General features: G+C 35.8%; 1 protein-coding gene across 1 annotated transcript; it reads right to left on the bottom strand.

The window, feature by feature from the left end:
- Nucleotides 1-16527: 16527 nt before the first annotated feature.
- LOC120076083 (uncharacterized) lies at nt 16528-17665 on the bottom strand. Its single transcript, XM_039029863.1, has 2 exons — nt 17413-17665; nt 16528-16976 (listed from the first exon to the last, which is right to left on the bottom strand). Exons 1-2 carry the CDS (start codon nt 17663-17665, stop codon nt 16528-16530), a joined length of 702 nt encoding a protein of 233 aa, XP_038885791.1.
- Nucleotides 17666-19753: the final 2088 nt, after the last annotated feature.

The following is a 19753-nucleotide window of genomic DNA, read 5'->3' as shown; positions in this document are numbered from 1 at the left end:
GAATCCTTTTTAGTCTAAAAATCAGAGTTTGTGTATCCTGCAAGGATCAAATTCTTAGACCCATACACAAGCATGTAGTCCCTTGTTCTTTGAAGATACTTGAGGATGGTTTTAACGACAGTCTAGTGATCTAATCCAAGATTAGACTGATAACTATTGACTATCCCCATTGTGTAACAGATGTTAGGTCTAGTACATAACATTGCATATATCAGGCTGCCAATAGCCGATGCATAGGGGATCCGTCTCATATCTTCAATTTCTTGAGGTCTCTTAGGACACTGTTCCTTAGAAAAAATAACTCCATGCTTGAAAGGTAGCAAACCTCTGCAGGAGTTTTGCTTGAATAATTGACAAGCATTTTGTCAATGTATGATGCCTGAGATAATGCCAGTGATTTATTCTTTTGATCCCTAAAGATCTAAATACCTAGAACAAACTGCGCCTCTCCTAAATTTTTCATTTGGAATTGGATCGTCAGCCACCGTTTAGTTTCAGTTAGTAACCTACATCATTCCAAATGAGTGGGATATCATCTACGTACTGTTGGGATTGGTTTCCTAATTCTCTCGGAGTCTCGTTGTTTTGTAAAGATACACATTGTTTGATGAATAAAATAATTGTTATTTAATTCTGGCATTTACTCATATCCAATAAACAAAACTCCTTGGTTATCTTATGTGAACTTAAGCATATATATGTGATATACAAGTAGATAATGCCTTAAGTGATAACCTAAATAGATCTGTAGTATAAGGATTAAGGTGGGATACCTGATCCTGGTGACACTATGGATACGACTAGCTTTGTAGAGGTTTGCAAGTGTTGTAAACTACTACAGATGGTAGATCCTGACCATTCATGTGGAGACGTGCGAGCGAGGGTGTCCTATACAAAGAGTTTGTATAAGACCTGGACCACGAGATGACTAGACTCTGTATATAATGCCGTTGACACTAGAGGCTTGCATCTCACCTAAACGACCATAGGTGACACGGCCTCAATCCTGAGTGTTTTGGGAACTTCTACCTTTGAAGGTAGTCCTTTGATTAGTATGGGGTGAGAGTGGCCAGATTGCCAACTCAACATGCCTACCTTTTTAGGGACTTGTCTGATCTAGGAGTAGGGAACTTAATCCATAAGATGGAATTCACTCATTTCCCGAAGCAAGCACTACAAGAAATTTGGGCTTTGATGTCGGTTGGGAAAAACTAAAATGGATGTATAATATCGGTTTCTTAAAAAAAAATCGGACCTTTAATGTCGGTTTTAAACCGACATTGTAGGTGTACTTATAATGTCGGTTTAAAACCGACATTGTAGGTCAATTTTTTTTTGTTTCCCTCTCTCCCATTTTCATTTCCCGCCTCCCCCAATTATCAATAAGAAAATAAAAAACTAATATATATATTGTGTAAAAGAAAAAAAAATTGACCCTCAAATTAAATCCCCAATCTTCTTCTTTTTCTTCTCTGCCCAAGCCTTCCCACGTCGCCTTCCTCAACTGCACGTTCGCTGGCCAAGACCCTTTCTCCGATCGCCTCACCGTGCATCGCCTAGCGTCGCCATTGAGCCTTCTTTCTCTCTCTCTCCCCTGTCGAACTCTCTTTCTAACCCACAGAAAAGTAGATCCACCACTTGAAGTTCCGATCTTTCTTTCTCTCTCCCACTCTCACCAATCTGCAACCCATATGATTTTTCTTATTGATTCTTGAATACCCTTTGCTTGTTTCTCTCGACCATGGATTTGACGGAAAGAGCAGCTCCATATTGTTGGATCTAACCATCGTGCAACTCATGTTCGTAGATTGATTTTGTCCATGCCTAAAGTTCATGTTCATTAACTAGTCTTGTTCTGATGGAAAAATCAGAGAGTAAATTTTTATGGAGGAAGAAATGAGAGAGATTGAAATGGCGTCCTTTTTGCAGTCCTTCATCGACCCAAAGAAGAACTGGTTTGCTCATCAATACATGAAAGCGCTCACCCAATGCCTCCGTAATTATGGTAATTGAAACCCTAATCGTTTCTTTTTCTATGGCGTTGATTTCAAATTTGGTTCCGTGGAGATTGATTTTGGGTTGTATTACTATGTTAGGTCTTCGATACGACGATCTGTATGATCCATATTATGATATTGATGTGAAGGAGGCTTTGAATCGACTCCTAGGGAGGTTGTTGATGCGCACAATCAACATTTGAAGCAGGCCATGGACCTTTCCATGAAGCATCAGTACCTTCCTGATGATCTTAAGTTTTTTTCCTACTATAGATGTTTATCTCTTCATTAGATCGGTTCGAGCCTCGCCGAAAAAACAGAAATGTGTTATATGTTTATCATAACTGAATAATTTTCAGTTTTATTTCTGTATTCAACATGCTCTTAATATAATTGTTGAGCGTACAATATTCTCGAAATCTAGTATTTTTTTATGGTCAAATTTCTATAACTTTTCATGGTCACTGGGAACTAACTTTTGGCTGTATTGGGTTTTGTTGTTTTTCCCCAACTAAGCACATGGTGTTGAATTCTAAATAGTAGTTAGATGGTTATTAGTTTGAATTATTTCATTCTTTTGGCAGGCCATGCAAACACCATTCAGAAGCTATCTCCAGGATATGCTGGCATTTGTAAGTCTTTCCATTATTTTAGATCTCCCGCTTTATTATTTAAAGTGAAAAAAAATTGTGGTAAAAAAAGAGTGAAAAATGTCTGGTCGTGTTCATGGAAATGAGGCAGCTGCTTTATATCGTAGTGTCAGTCATGGTTCTTAAAGTTTTGTATCTTATGACCTGTATTTGGGAGTTATTGATTTTGATATTATTTACCATCTATTAGCCTAGATGGTATCTTGCTATGTAGTTGCATTACAGTTGAATTGTTTATCTAATGTAGTTCTAATTTTATTGAATTCCCCTTCAAGGTTTCTTGTTCCATCATCTGTTGTCTTTTTCATGATTTCAGGTTTCATGATCTAGATAGATATCAGTATTTGAGTAATATATGTATGAATGCTGGATATAGTACTAGCTTATCCTACTACTCCCATTACACGAAATAGTGCATAATCCTATTACTCCCATTACTAGCCTTGTACGTAAATTATTTATTTTTTTTATATAGTACTAGCTTTAATTTAATAAATGGACGTAAACTTATGTTGAATTTATCTTTTTTTTTTTTTTTTTCCTTTTTGTAGTTCAATACAAAAGATGCATATACGCAAGGAGAGATCGATGTAATTCGGACCCAATGGGCAAGTTTTGTTGTCCGAATTGTGTAAGGATGTAATTTTTGTTTTTTGTCTCAATAGAATGTAAATGCTAGCTTAGAATGAATGTAAATTTATCTAACCATGATCTTTGTGAATGGAATTAGTACTAATATGATATTTGTGAATGAGAGAAATGATGGCTTGGTGTAAGTATTCTATGAAAGTCTGGTTCTGGTATTGTGATTCTTGTTTGTGGATAAATTCATAGGTGGAAGACATGATCTGTTTATTATTGGAAGATTTATGATAATATATTTTTTGTGTTCATGGGGTATTCGGTGTTAAGTAGTATTCATGGAATTAGTACTAATTGATATTTGTGAATGAGAGAAATGGTGGCTTTAGTGTAAGCTGTATTCTATGAAAGTCTAGTTCTGGTATTGTTTTGCAAATTTTGGTGGATAAATTCATAGGTGGAAGAAAAATATTGATGAGTATATGTAATAGATTAGAAATATTGATTCTTGTTTGTGGATAAATTCATTGGTGGAAGACAAATATTGATGGGCTCGCCATGCAAATTTTTTTTATACTTTTTAATATAAAATAATGATGGACATTTTCCGACCCAACACGAGACATATAATGTCGTTTTTAACTTATTTGATCAAAAGAATGGATTCGACAACAAAATTTTAAAAAAATCGATAGATTCGGGCTTCAATGTCGGTTAAGAATTAAAAAAAAGGCTTTAATGACCGAAAAACTTTAATCACTAAAGACCTTCAATGTCAGTTGCAATCGACATTGAAGACTGTGTTATTGGTGTTATTGAAGCCCTTTAATGTCGATTTAAAACTGACATTAAAGGCAACCGACATTAAAGGGCTTTAATAACACTATCTTTAATGTCGATTTAAAACTGACATTAAAACCCGAATTTCTTCTAGTGAAGGATAAGTAGAGAGATTGATCCCTTAAAGGCTGATTCCGCGTCTTGAACATAGTGGCCACAACTTCTCTTTGGAAGAAAGGACTCAGTCATAGTAGGACTATGACTTATGTTCATTAGAGGGATCAGTGGTACTTAAGGAGTTAGATGCAACTACATGGGCATAACGGTTATTGGCTCAGCTGTACTTATGAGCGATCTGTGAAAGGTTGTCGCACTGCTGATTGGTTAAGATAGACACATAATATATCTGTGGTAAGGAGAGTTCAGCTGTTGATCTTTAGTGGAGTGCAGGGTAGTTAATAGATGGTGGATCCCGTGACTAAAGAGTTTAGTCAGTTATTCACGTACCATTGGAGCTTCAAGCTACAGGTTCATAAGGTCCCCTTGGTAGCTCAATGGATTCAGTTGAGGATCAGTTCTTAGTGTTGATTTGAAATGTTCAAATTGACAACAAATAATTCGATTATATATGATATGAATGGTATGATGTATGAGATACATCTAGTGGAGAATTAATGTAAATGAGATTACATTAAGTACCATGGAATAGAAAAAGAACTACGGTTTATATGTTTTAAAAGATGAAATATTAAAACTATAAGTTATAAATATAGTATGATAAGTTGGTTATCATTTATATTTATAATAATATTAATTATTGGATAATTAATTTTTTTTCTCTAATAACCAATTAAGTAGGAAGTTATTGGTGGTTCATGGTAACCGTGAGATAAATGGAAAATTATTTTCCTAATTTTAGTAAGTTTTTTTTTTGTCAAAATTGATTTTGGAGATTTTCTCTCTCGAAAAAACATCTCATGGAAGTTGTCAAGTAAATATCGATTTACTAAGCGACAGCTTGAGTGCACTAGACGATCGTGTAGTGTTTGTAAGCGACAGACACAGAACTAAGCGATGAGTTAAACGATCGCTTAGCTTTTGCTAAACGATTGAGCATCAACCTATACGATAGATTTCAGTCATCTCCCACTTGCCCAATCGTGTACACATTTGTTGAATCCTCCTTCGTCTGCCTCATACCAAGTCCACAAAGAGCCCACCCTCTGGATTCTCACACCAAGAATACCAAGGTAACCTTCTTGGTGGTGTCATACTCAACTCGACACCGTCGAGGTTATGTGGAGGCTATTCGTGTTGCTGGGGTGTTCGTGACCGAGGCGATCAATGAGGACGAGTGCGCGATATTTGTGCTGTGGAGTGGTCATGTTGTTTGAGCATTTGAGGTTGCTGTGTTCGAGCATTCGTGAGCAAGGAGCGTGGAGACGAGTCTACAAACGTTCGTAGCATTCTCCTTGTTCATTTTTAGTTTTCATGCTATAATTTCTGTTTTGATTGCATAACTGTTTGTCTCTGTTTATGACTGTAATTTGTAATGCTCATACATGATTGTAATTTGGAATGATCTATTCCACTGCTCATGAAAATCCTCGTGTTCGAATTTCTTCACGTACAACACTAGGAAAGCTATTGAACTGTTGATGATTTTTGTAAACACAAGGCTCATCAACATTTTGATCAAAGCCATAAGATATGATCGCAGTAACAAACCTTATATTCCAAGATCGAGAAGCTTTTCTCAATCCATAAATAGGCCGATTAAGCTTGCAGACTTTTTGCTCTTGACCTTAGGTTATGTGTCTCTCAGGTTGCTGCATATAAATGGTCTCCTCAAGATTGCCATTCAAAAAGACAGTCTTAACTTACATTTTTTAAATCTCATAGTCATAATATGCGACAATGGACAAGAGTATATGAATAGACTTCAACATGATAACAAATGAGAAAGTCTCCTCATAGTCAACTCCCTCAACCTGGGTATAACCCTTTCCTACAAGTCTAGCCTTGAAGGTTTATACCTTTGAATCAGCACCCATTCTTCTCTTATAGATCCATTTTCAACCTATAGGTTTTATCCTATCAGGTTTATCTATAAGATCCCAAACCGAATTGAAGTACATAGACTTCATTTCAAAATCTATAGCTTTGATCCATTCATCTTTGTCAACATCCTCTATAGCCTTCTTATAAGACAATGGGTCCTCAATGTCGGCATCATATACGACGGCTAAGGTTTCTGTTAAACTCATATAACGAATAGGCGGGTTCGTGACCCTCCCACTACGTCGATGCTTCCTTAACTGTTGATGTGGATGTGACCTACTAGATGAACCAATATCAACAATTCTTGTTGAAGGTTCAGTAGTTTCACCGGAAAGTTCATTCAATACTATCTTACTACGTGGTTTGTGCTCCATAATGTGGTACTCTTTTAAAAATGTAGCATTTTTTGACACAAATACTTTATTAACTTTAGGATCGTAGAAGTAACCACCTCTCGTTCCTTTGGGGTAGCCTACAAATAGACACAATTTTGAATGAGGTTCCAATTTTTTAAAATTAGCCTCAAGCATGTGTGCTGGGCAACCCCATATCCTAAAATGGCATGAACTACCTTTACGACCATTCCATAACTTCAAAAGGTGTTCTAGTAACACTATTGGATGGAACACCATTAAAAAATGCCCGTTACAGTCTGTATTGCATAATCCCAAAACAAGTCAGGTAAGGAAGCGTAACTCATCACAGATTGAACCATGTCCAACAAGGTTCGTTTTCTCTTTTCTGATACACCATTCTGCTGAGGTGTACCAAAGGCTGAGAGTTGGGATACAATTCCATGTTCTATCAAATAGTCTTAGAATTTTAAATCCATATACTCTTCTCCTCGATCAGATCAAAGTGTTTTAATTGTTTTGCTTAAAGCATTTTCAACTTTAGCCTTATACTCTTTGAACTTTTCAAGGGCTTCAGACTTATGTTGCATTAAGTGAACATACCCATATCTTGGATAATCATCAGTGAAAGTGATGAAATATTCAAACCTTCTTTTGCGTTAATATTCATGAGACCACATAGGTATAAATGTACAAGTTATAAGGGTTCATTGGTACTGTGACCTTTTCCAATAAAAGGTCTTTTAGTCATTTTTCCTTCAAGGCATGACTCACTCACAAGTAAAAAATTTTCTTCTAACTCACTTAGAAGTCCATTCTTAACCAATCTCACAATCCTATTGAGATTTATATGACCTAATTTTAGGTGCCAAAGATCGACATTTTCTTCAGGATAAATTTTCTGTCTTTTATTTCGAGTTACCGCAGTTTTAAATAGTTCAGTATTAAGAAGGGCATTTGTTGCTAACGACTTTACACATAAAGATATCTTGCAACTTAGCAAAACAAATCTCAACACCATTTTTGCATATAAATGCTTTAGTTATAGAAAAATTTACAGTATAAGATTGTTCAAGTAAACACTTTATAGAAATTAAGTTCCTTTTTAAATAAGGAACATATATATTTTCTAATAAATATACGGTTTCTGTAAAATAAGTCGGAATCCTCCCACTGCCTTCGTTCATATGACGTGCCTAGTTTCAACACGCATCGTCATCTCACCAATTGCCAGCTGTTGCCAAGAATTAATTCCCTAAAATAAAGAAGAAATGTGATTAGTGACACCTGAATCAATTATCCAGGTTGAATAATCATTCTCTACTAAACATGTTTCTAACACTAGTAAATCAAATTTACCTTGCTTGGCCTTTTTTTTTTTGTTTGCCAAGTATTTAGGACAGTTCCTCTTCCAATGACATTGTTGGTTGCAATGGAAACAGATTCCTTTAACAGTCTTAGCCTTCTTACCCTTTGGGCAGTAGCTGATGGTTAGCCTTCCCCTGGCCCCCTTCTTCTTTTTCCACTTTTTGGTGTAAGAAGAAAAGGGTATAGACTTGGTTCCAGAGGTCGAACCTCTGTAGAACTACTTGGAGAACGAGGCTGTTGGGTTTTATTCCTTAAAATTCGTTGATATTAAGTGTAACATTTAACCGATTATTAATAAAGTGTTATTAATGTTTATTGCAATAAATAGTTATTGTTTATCTTGTATTTATCTTGCCTAAATAACCCTAATTCAATAAACTAACATCATAGACTGTTGTATGAGTCTTGAACACTATATCGAGACATATGGAGATCAATATTCAAGATACAGCCTAAAGGGTCTATACTATATGGATAAGGCTGGGTACATTATCCTTGTGACACTATGGATACGACCCACTTTATATTTGATACAAATGTAATGATCCAATGCGTTCGTGTAGGGGACATGTGAGTGATGGTATCCCATGCAATGAGTTTGTATAAGATCAAACCACGAAATATTAACCACTAGACGTAACTCCATTGACAAGTTAGGTTTCTATTTTACTAGGATGGCGTAGGCAACTTAGTCTTAATCCTGAGTGAGTTATGGACTCATGTTCATGAGGGATTGTCCTTTGATTTGTATGGGTGAGAGTGGCCAGTTCACCGGATAAATAAGCTATCATTATGAGGATAAGATCGAGTAGGGAGCTAGGAACATAATTTCACGAGATGGAATTCACTCTTTCCCGTCTTTAGGGTAAGTAGATGAGTGTTCCTTTAAGTGGTGTCTCCAGGTCTTGAAGGGCCCCACCCTCTCACTGGCATGATAGGGGGTTTTTATTTAATGGTTGGACTATAAAAAAAGTTATTTATTAGAGAAGTATTGGTACTTAAGGATACATAGGTAACCCAAGGGTAAAATGGTAATTTGACCCAACTGGTGTTCGAACACTCATGAACGACTGACTTGCTATCATCGGTCTATACCCTGGACACAGAAATATATCTGTAGTGAGAAGAGTGGAACTGTGGGTCTTTAGTGAAGTATACCAACAGTTAATTAATATTTGGTTAATTGGTTAATGAGTTTAGCCAATTAATCTCATATCGTTGGAGTTTCTGCTTTGTAAATCCATGAGGTCCTCTTCCTACCTTGTAAAGGGAATTGAGATAACTATGCTTTGAATAAAGTTTGAAATGTTCAAATTCATTTAGGGAAATAATATAATGTATATTGATACATTATAATATAAAGTTTATATTTTAATTAAACATTATAATATAAATTTATTTTTGGATATGATTCAAGATTAATTCCTGGGAGAATTAAATATTTGAAGCGGTACAAATATTAATGGATTGGATTCATATTGAAACTATAGGCTAAAATTAATACGTATTTGATGCACACATATGTTTCCACATATATGTTTAAGTTACAAAAGATAACCTTGGATCTTAGTTTATTGGTTTTATGGGATAATGCTACTAAATGTCAAATAAAATACCTCTTATTTTATTAAATAAATAAATTGTTTGTACATTACAATTACAAACTATAGGATCTACGAGATTTAGGGCATTAACCCCAACAACATGCCAAACATATACCTTTCCAATTTTAGGCAGCTGCCCTGAACACAGTATGTCACATACACAATAGAGTTATTTTACGACCAGGAACCTCTAATACAATTTAGGAAATATAGAGAGGGAAGAAATTGACTATCAAATACTTCCATGTTTTTGGAAATAATAGCTACATTCTTATTGACAGAGAGGCTAGACGGAAATGGGATTCCAAGTCGGATGAATGGATTTTTCTTGGATATTACATAAATAGTCTGGCATATTGTGTCTATAATAAATGAACTCGCACTGTAATAGAGTCCATTAATGTTATAATTGATGATGATGTTGGCTCTTCTGGATCTATGTCTACAGAGGAAGAAGGCTTGTGCACTACACCTCTTGTCATTTCTAATATCTCTAACATCTCATTTGAAATGCGATCAAACATGAATTCGTAAATTCTCGTGGAAGATAACCTGAATGTTTCTGAGCAGACAGAGGGTGGTAGCAGGTAATCTTCCAGCAGTGTTCGTAAAAATCATCCCTTTAGAAACATAATTGGTGATCTTGAAGAAGGGGTGACAACTAGAAGGAAAGATAAAGTCGACTATCTTGAGATGATCAGTAATATTTGTTTTACTTTCCCTGTTGAACCAAGAAGTGGCAAAGAAAATCTTGAAGATGAATGTTGGGTTAATGCAATGTAGAAGGAGCTTAGGCACTTTGTTAGGAACGATGTGTGGACTATTGTTCCTAGACCAGGGTTTGTAAATATAATTGAGACAAAGTAGATCTTCAAGAACAAAGTAGATGAGAATGGGAATGTGACTAGAAATAAAGCCAGATTAGTGGCTCAAGAGTATACTCAATTAGAAGTCGTGGATTGTGATGAAACCTTTGCTTCTGTTGCAAGGCTTGAAGCAGGTTAGACTCTTGCTTTGTATTTCCTGTCTTTTGAAATTTACACTATACCAAATGGATGTAAAGAGTGCCTTTTTGGATGGTTATCTAAAAGAGGAATTGTATGTTTTTTAGCCCAGAGAATTTATAGATGTTTTTTGTTTTGATTATGTATATAAATGCAAAGATATAAAATAATGTAGGATTGCGATGGTAAAAATATGTAAAATTGTGTCCAAAAGCATTAAGTTGAGAATATTGCAATTGCATGCGTCCATTGCATTAAAGCAACTAATTTACGTATTTTGTGCAGGAAAATGCGTTGGCACAAGGCAGAATTGCGATCCAAGGAATTCAACGTCCGAGCGCATTAACAGATTGCGACTGCAAAGTTATGCGATCGTATACGTTCGATCTGCTCAAGAAAGTGATCGCATAAAGATGGCGCATCAAGGTGAAAGCTTAATAAATCACGATGGGACATAAAGCTGATGACGATTGAATCTGAATTTAGTTGACAAGCCGTTAACGACGCACTGTAGCAAGTACCGTAAGTTTTTGGTGACAATTAATTGGTGCATCAGACAGAGATTTAATGACATTCCATCAGTGCAATCATTTGAGAGAAAAGCTCTTCACCCTGAAGCTCTATAAATACCGAAGGCCATCTTCGTTAAAGGGATTGGAGTTCAGCAGTTAGAATTTTGGAGTTCTTTTCCGCCATATACATAGATAGCCGTAGTCTGTAATTTTATATATTTAGAGGCGGAGGTGAGTGAAGAGAAAAGGCGTCGAAAGATCGTTCCTAGTCAGCTCGAGAGAGTTTCGAGAAGCGTTGAGAACGGAGAGAGGGCCGACTCTTGCGAAAGCAAGAATAGTCTTTTGGGCAGAGTAGAGAAAAACACAGTATAAAAGCCTTGGAAAGCAAGACATTGCTACCAGGCTCTTTATCCTTTCTTTTATGTATTCTAATTTCGTGTGTAAAATGGAACTTGCATCTCTACATATGTTCACTCTCTTTACATTATGCATGAGTAATTAAACTTCCAAATGGGTTGAGAAGCACTTAGCTAGCATGACCTAAGATCTTCATTTTTTGCGATCATCTTGTCTTATGTATGCGTCCATCACCCCTTTAGAGCTACTCGAGAGAGAGTCTAAAGAAAGAACCTAGACTTGAGAGAGCTAGGTTAGAATCTAGGCTTGAGAAAGTTAGATTAGAACTGCATAAGCAAGAGATAGAAACTTAGAGATAAGTTCTGTTTGATAACATGCATCGCATGTACCCTAAAAATAGGTTATGATAGCATGCGGTCGCCTTGTATATGTGTGTGTCATTCATCATCGCATAGACAAGAATAGAGGCTTAGACATAAGTCCTATAGACATCATCATATACATCGCATGTGTCCTAAAATTAGGAGCTATAGCATTTGCATTGAGAGATGACCTGTTGTTGTATATGTGTAACATGATTGCATAACGTGAACACAATCTTAGGAAGTGTTAGCTAAATCCCTTCTCAACCTATTTCCCGCATACTCCTTGTAACTTTCGCTGTTATTAACTCTTTCTCAATTTTGCTGCATAGAATTTACACTTTAAACAAACATACCAACCAACTCATTGTTTTATTTGTCACTACAAAGGAATCAGAAATCACCGTCATATACTGTCTCCATAGTCCCTGTGTTCGACCCTGGGCTTACCAGGCAACCTAGTAAGATTTATACTTAGATCTTGCTAGGAAAACTTGCATGTACAACGTATACACCGCCATCGCAATACACACCATTATTTCATCGTATTCACAACACATCAACTCTTTATGGTCTTAAACAGGCACCTAAAGCCTGGTATGAATGCTTAATCCAATTTCTTGTCAATAATGGGTACAGACGAGGAGGAGTTTATAAAACTCTCTTTGTGAAGAAATATCACGAGAATTTTGTTGTCCAAATCTATGTTGATGACATTGTCTTTAGAGGAATATCACACGAGATGGTCAAGCACTTTGTGAGACAAATGCAGGAAAAATTCAAGATGAACATGGTAGGAGAGTTGTCTTTTTTTTAGGGATCTCAAATAAAGCAACTGAATGAGAGAATCTTTATCTCTCAAAGCAAATATGCCAAGAGTTTAATGTATAAGTTCGACTTGGAAAGTGTTTGTGTCAAAAGAACTCCAACTCCAACTCATGCGAAAATGTCAATAGACTCAGGTGGAGCTCAAGTCGATGAAAGCTTACACAGAAGCATCGTTGGGAGCTTGCTCTATTTAACAGCCAACAAGCCAGATATTACTTTTGTTGTTAATGTGTGTACCATGTATCAATCTTTTCCTAAAAATAGTCATTTGCTTAGCGCAAAAAGGATAATCAAGTAAATAAATGGCATGAACAAATATGGTTTATTATATATGTTTGACACAAGTAGCTCATTAGTTGGCTACTGTGATGCTAATTGGGCAGACATCTCAGAGGATAGAAATAGTACTTCTGGAGGTTGTTTCTTCTTGGGCAACAACTTGATTTCTTGGTTCACTAAGGGAGCGTTTAGTGCGTGATAAAAGAAAAGAGTTGAGTTGAGTTGAGTTGATAGTTATTATCTAGAGAGTTAAATTATATGGGGAGTTAAATTGTCTGTGTTTGTTGTGTAGAGTTGAGTTCAGTTGGTAATTATTGTTTGTGTTTGTTGTGCAGAGTTGAGTTTGGAAGTCTGTGTTTGAGTGCAGAGTTGAGTTAGGGTATTTGATGCAATTTTTTGTGAATGAGATTGGTTCTATTTTTTTATATTTATTTTTTATTTCATTTTTTTTAGTTTTATGCTTTGCTATTATTGATTAATTTTCAAATATACGCGTATTTTCTCAAATAATTTATGACATAAACTGGACAATCTCAATTTGTAGAACATAATAGATTATTTTTCATATATTCTTTTCAAAAACTATAATAATTCTAATTTCTTCAATCTGTAAAACATACCAACAAAATACATTTCATATTGTTGCTCAATTAATTGGTATATTGTATATTGTATGTATATATATTGAAGATAATTTTCCCAATGACTAATGAATTGGTATATTGTATGTGTATATATTGAATCTTGCTAACTTAACATTATTATTTCACATATCATACAGTTTATTTTTATATAATATGGATAGTATATCTAGAATTGAAATTATACATAGGATAACTACCTTTCATTTGATTATAATGACGAGAATGTGATGTAGTACAGTAACATTTTTCAGAAGATCACAAAAATAATATGAACCAACCGAATATGTGGCCGTTTTCAAAAAAATTCACAAAATATATGCTTATTGGGGTTGAAATATTATGTGGTTAGTCTAGTGGGTCCGAACAAGTAGGGGTGCACAGTACCATAGTCGTTTGTCTTCTGGTACAACTAGGAAGAGGTATGTTTTTTGTATGTCCATGGCAATGATATCAATCAGGTCACATCTATCATCCTCAATAAGCCCTTCAATACCAAATATGGCCTGAAATACCTCCTTCTGACACCCAAATTCCATCTCATATTTCTCGACTTGCCATGCAACGAGTCTGCCCATGTGCGCTAACTACACATTAGCGGTTGATTGCATGAACTCGATCATTTTATTCTGGAAGGTGAGTCGTTTCCTCTTACTCCCTCTAGATGGCTTCGCTGATACGTTCACTCTACTGGTGGAAATATTTGGTACACTTGCTCTCCCTGTGGACATATCTCCTTGGTTTTCTTCCATTGCATCTTCAAGTAGTTGGGTTTGTTCATTATTAGGGGCAGGGTATTCTTGTGACCTTAGCCAAATCTCGTCTTCCATTTCTCGACACAAATTTGATGCCATCACCACTGATGGCTCGCAATAGTACCCGGTTTCCCTATCCTTCCTAAACACACTTGATAGTTCATCATAATGGAGGAATGGCTTGTTCCACAATCCCTTCGCGTTAGGATGACTCTGCATTCGTATATGGGATCGATATTAGAAATTATACAAAAATATATTCGGTGTACATTGTTTAATATTTTAAAAAACTTACTCAAACCCAGACATCGAATATCTCCCTTTCCACCTGAACACACTTAAACTCCTCGTTCCATCCGAACCCTGATTGATTTGACATCTCTGTTATCGCTGAATATTGTTTCTTCAGACTTCTAATCTTACATTCGATAGTGTTCTGGTTTAGGCCACACCTGAAAACTTCTCCTCCATTATGCGTTCCAAGTGTTATAGATATCCCGACAGGAAGGTCCCATTGTCAGAATTCCAATCGGACACCACCAAAGAGGTTAGGGCATTGACCAACCTAGCATCCTCGACTTGTGTCCATGTATGTTTCGATCATTTTCCATCGTCTACCATTCTAATTCATCCATGCATACATCATAAAGACATTACTAAAAATTAAACAGTGTTCGTGTAAAGTAGGTGTGTTAATTCTATCTATCCAAAACAAATGAAATTTATTTGTACTCTAACTATAACCAGAACTAACACGTAGTAATAGTGGAAGTAAGAGGTCGATCCCAAGAGAATCACAAATAATTGTCCTAAAAATTGACTATTTGAATTCCTAAATGCAAAAGATTAAATGGGGGGGGGGGGGGGGGTGGTGTTTGTTTTAAGAACTAAAAGAAACTAACTAAGCAAAAGACAAGAATTGATATAGAAAATTTATTGATGAGAGAAAAAAGAAAGAGATTGTGAGATAAAATTTAATGGAAATGAAATCTTGGGGATTTAATATAACTAGTCAATTCTATCATTAACTTAATAAGAAATCGTACAATTAGATTATTCAATAGTTCATTAAGAATAAATTCCTAATGCCTTAATTGGCTAATTTCACAATTAACCCTAATCTAGGTCTTAATTGCTTCTTAAAGACATTTCACAACTAATCCCTAAATTGCATTAAACTCATGGGTTTTCTTAACTATTCCAATCTTGAAATCAAAACACTCAAAATTCAAGATTGATTACATGAATGTTTTGAATTAATAGATTCTTTAAGGAAAAGAAGAAAAGAAGTCCACATTTTCTATCAAGACTACTAATTCTTGCAACTACAATTACAATTTTGTTATAGAACCATGTAATTTTTGCATTAAAAAATTGATTAATCTTGATTCATCAATTCAATCTTAATCAATTTTATTCTAAATCTCAGCAAGAACATTCAAAAGAAAGTAATTACATGAAAGAAAATTCAAGAAAAATCTCAAGAAAATGCCTAATTACATATTACCCTAAGAAAAATATTTACCTAATCATGGAGGTTGAAGTTCTTTAAGCATTCCATTGACAATTGCATATTGATACAAGTCTGAGTACAAATCGACTCAATTTCATAGAAAATTATAAGAATCGCTCTTGGAAATCAAAATCCTTCTCTTAAAAAAAGGAATTTTCTTCTTCTAAGTTTTTCTCTCAAGAAAACTATGGATTTTCTGAAAAATGATACCTCTCCTGTCTTCTGTGAACTGAACTCATTTATACTAGCAGGAAATCATCGCGAAGTGCGCAGATGGATCGTGTTAAAATCCGGAATGAAGAACGAGCGCATCAAGTTTTTTTTGTTTAATATTCGCTCCTCGAAACTCAGCGGTCAATACTCGATCCTCGACGCTCGGGATACTCTTTACTGGATTGCCTTAACTTGATGGAAAATGAATAAAACGAAATTCGATGACTCGATGGAAGATGGTTGGATACTCGATAGTCTTAACTTGATGCTATTTGACAGTATTCTACTAAATACTCGATGGTTGATGCTTCAACAACCTTACTCGATGCTCTCCTATGTGTTTACTCGATTCTCTTCAATTTGTTGATTTTCTTGGTCATTTTTATCTTTTTGGTACAATTTACTTGTAATGACTTCAAAATGCTTCAGGGATCGTTTAGTCCTATAAAATTAGCAATTAAAGCAAATAATATGCACAATTTTGGGGGAATTAACGTAGAAAAAATATACATCCTTTAAGAATCTAACAAATAGCTACGTGCGACATGTTATAAAATAAAAAACTAAAACCATTGATTGAAATAGTCTAATTAAAAATATTCACAAGATAAATGAAGTATAGGAATATTGTTCAACAAATAGATAATATGTCTTTCCTAAAAAAAAAATCATGATTTTTGCCATTGAGAAAAATTTTCGGCAACCAAATCATCTCTAAATTTGGTCCATTTGTCTGAAGTCTCAATAAATTCAATATTCTCTCCCTCCGTAACAGTAGACGCAGGATTATCGTACAACGAATCATCAAGTGAAGCACCAATCCCCATCTCCTTTGTGATTAAGTTGTGAATCAGGCAACATGCAGTTATCGTTCGACATTTGACTTGTATCAGGTAGATGGATTTGCCCCTAAGAATTGCCCATCGACCCTTAAGAAGTCCGAATGCTCGCTCGATAATATTTCTTGCTGACGAATGCTTCATGTTGAAAAATTTTCCCGATGTTGTCGGTGTGTTGCCTGCTCCACGCCAGTTTGAGAGATGGTAGCGCTCCCTTCTATATGGAGCCAAAAATCCTTTAGCATTAGGGTAGCCAGCATTGCATAGATAGTAGTATCCTGTACCATTTTAAGGATTTTAATACATGTCTATTTAATGGAGTAACTGAATGTTGCTTATGTACATGAATGATTTTTATACCTTTTGGAACCCTTAATCCATGCGGTCACGCAACTGCATCCCTCAGGACCCTAGATCGGCGGCCAAGCCCTCCCAGCCTGGCATAACAAAGATGAATTCTCTGTTTGGGTCACACACCACAAGAACGTTTGGTGGCGATTTGCCCCTTCCGCTTCCTATATCGTGGTTGATCTACGACACTGACATTCACTTTCACATACGTGCCGTCCAATGCCCCCAGACAATTATGTTCAAATTGTTTAATCATGAAAATTCGAGAAGATGCCAACACAATTTATTTTGGATGCATTTATAGAACGACACTAGAACTTTTTTCTACCTTAAACCATTTCCATCGTCCATTGATACATGCACTTGTAACTGGTTCAAGTGTTTTCAACAACACTGTGTGTAGCTGTATTACTACTCTAAGCACTACATTGAAATATCTTGAAACCGTCTCGTTAAATCTCGAAAAATGTGTTCGTACTACTCTATTCTTCACATTATGCGCAAGAATATGTAGGAACATTGCCACCATCTCTTCAATACCAACATATCTACCTGGCTCCAAACATCCCGTTGTTCTAATCATGTTGCATAAAATCATGAACGTCCTTTTATCCATCGGAGTACTCTCACGACACGCCAAGTCACTCTCGTAAATGAGACAGAAGGACATCAATTACCGAATGCAATGTCTAACGTTCGCTGGTTGTTGTTTTATCCTTCTATTATTGTTAAGCAGCGTTGCCAAAGTGAGGAATAATTGTCTTTAAACAACTCTTGAACAATTTTCATCTTACTAGGGCAATGAGGGAAGTATATAGATCCTGAAAGGATGATTAAGCTTATAATAAGTGAACTTAGGTTTAGTTACAAAATGACAAGTCGTGACAACCTAGTATACCACTCATATCCGACTATCCCAAGCCGGATATACATTATGATCATCCAAAAAACAAAACCTATTATAGTTGCAATACTTATCAATTCGCGGCTACGACTCTTTTCAGGCAAATGAAAGTCACGTTGGTCCGTACCCTTTATAATCAAAGAAGTATTCTTGCATGGCGTGGTCGAATTGATCAATGAGAAAGGGACCCGCACATTCAAGTTTAGCGGGCAAAGAGTCAAGATATATTGCAGAGGTGATTTTCATTGGGAAAAGACCTCTGTAGACCTGAGAAATCCGGAATGAAGAAAAATCGAGCGGCCCTTGCGTTGGCATGCGATAGAAATTCATCAGGGGCACAAGTCTTTTGGAGTATCCTTTTCTTACCATTGATTAATGAATTCTCACTACTCTTCTTTTATATCGACTATCGTTTATTTACATCTTTATAATAAAAAAAAAGGAAGAGAAAAATTTTGTTAGCTTTGTTTTTTTTATTTGACCCTCTCAATGTTTTCTTTGCAACGATCGGGGTGAACGATTGCGGAGGCGCTACATGAAAGACGCAACTAGCTTATTCCACCACCGCAATTGAAGAGAGCAGTTTGCCGCAAAGAAGGATGCGTTCACAAATAATGCGGGCGAAAGAGAAAATTGGGGGGGGGGGGATGTATCTTTCCTTGACTTTTTTTTTTATTCCAAATTTCACTCTATCGCATATCATTTTAACTTTGATAATTTTATCATCGCATCCTCTTTAGTCGACACAATCATTTAACATTGATTATTTTAGTACCGTATTGTTTCTCTTTGCCACTTATGATTTCAATGATGAAACACATGCCTCTATTTTTTTGTATATACTAGAGTCAACTTAATTTTAGGACAATCATCTCATGAAATATTTCTAGAAGTTAGTGGTCTGCCAGCTTTCTTTCAAACTGACTTTTTACGAAACTTTTTAAGAGCATCGCATGACTTCTTTCAATCTTTCAGCAATGAGGACATTGTTGCGTTTGAATTTGGGGGTGCGGTATTCTTTTTCAACCTTACTATTTTTAGGCATCACAAAAAAAATATATCATAACGTTACGATCGGATCCTACTCGTAGTTGGATATCCACATGACACACGTAGGGACAAGCCAAAACGAAGGTAGGAATCGTGACCAACACATAAATAAATGATCGTAACTCCGATGCCAAATGGGCATGAGTTTAGACTAAGGAAGAGCACCTTGCTCGTAGTTGGATGTCCACATGACACACGTGGGGGTAAGCCAAAACGAAGGCTAGGCACTTGGATCAGCGCAAGGTCATAGAAAAAAAATAATATATGTCTATAATACGCAAGGATAAAAATCATTTGGAAATACTCCAGTTGAAAAAGTTTTTTTTTGGAAGAAATCATGCGATACCTTGGAATCTAGTAAAGTCTTTTTCAAGGTTAAACTTGCGGTCCCTAAATTTTAGAAATATTTTAAGAAGAGACCTGGATAAGAATTAAGAAGATTTTGGTGCATAGGATTTGAATAAGGCAACCTTGAGAAATCTAGGAAAGAAGAAAGTGGTCGACTTTCTAAAGAAAATATTTAGTCTATGCTTGAGGAAAAACATTGTTTTAAATTTGGGGGTGTGATAACGGGCAGAAGTACTCGTTATTACAATACAAAGATATAAAACAATGCAGGATTGCGACGATAAAAATATATAATATTGCGTCCAAAAGCATTAAGTTTTCAACATTGCGATCGCATGCATCCATCGCATTAAAACAACTAACTTATGTATTTTATGTAGGAAAATGCGTTGATGCAAGGTG

Source organism: Benincasa hispida, chromosome 4 (assembly GCF_027475165.1).
Source record: "Benincasa hispida cultivar pf3 chromosome 4, pf3_genome.v1.1, whole genome shotgun sequence".
Classification (NCBI taxonomy): domain Eukaryota; kingdom Viridiplantae; phylum Streptophyta; class Magnoliopsida; order Cucurbitales; family Cucurbitaceae; genus Benincasa; species Benincasa hispida.
Note: the sequence above shows the minus strand (reverse complement) of the source record. Positions and strands in the feature narration are given on the sequence as shown.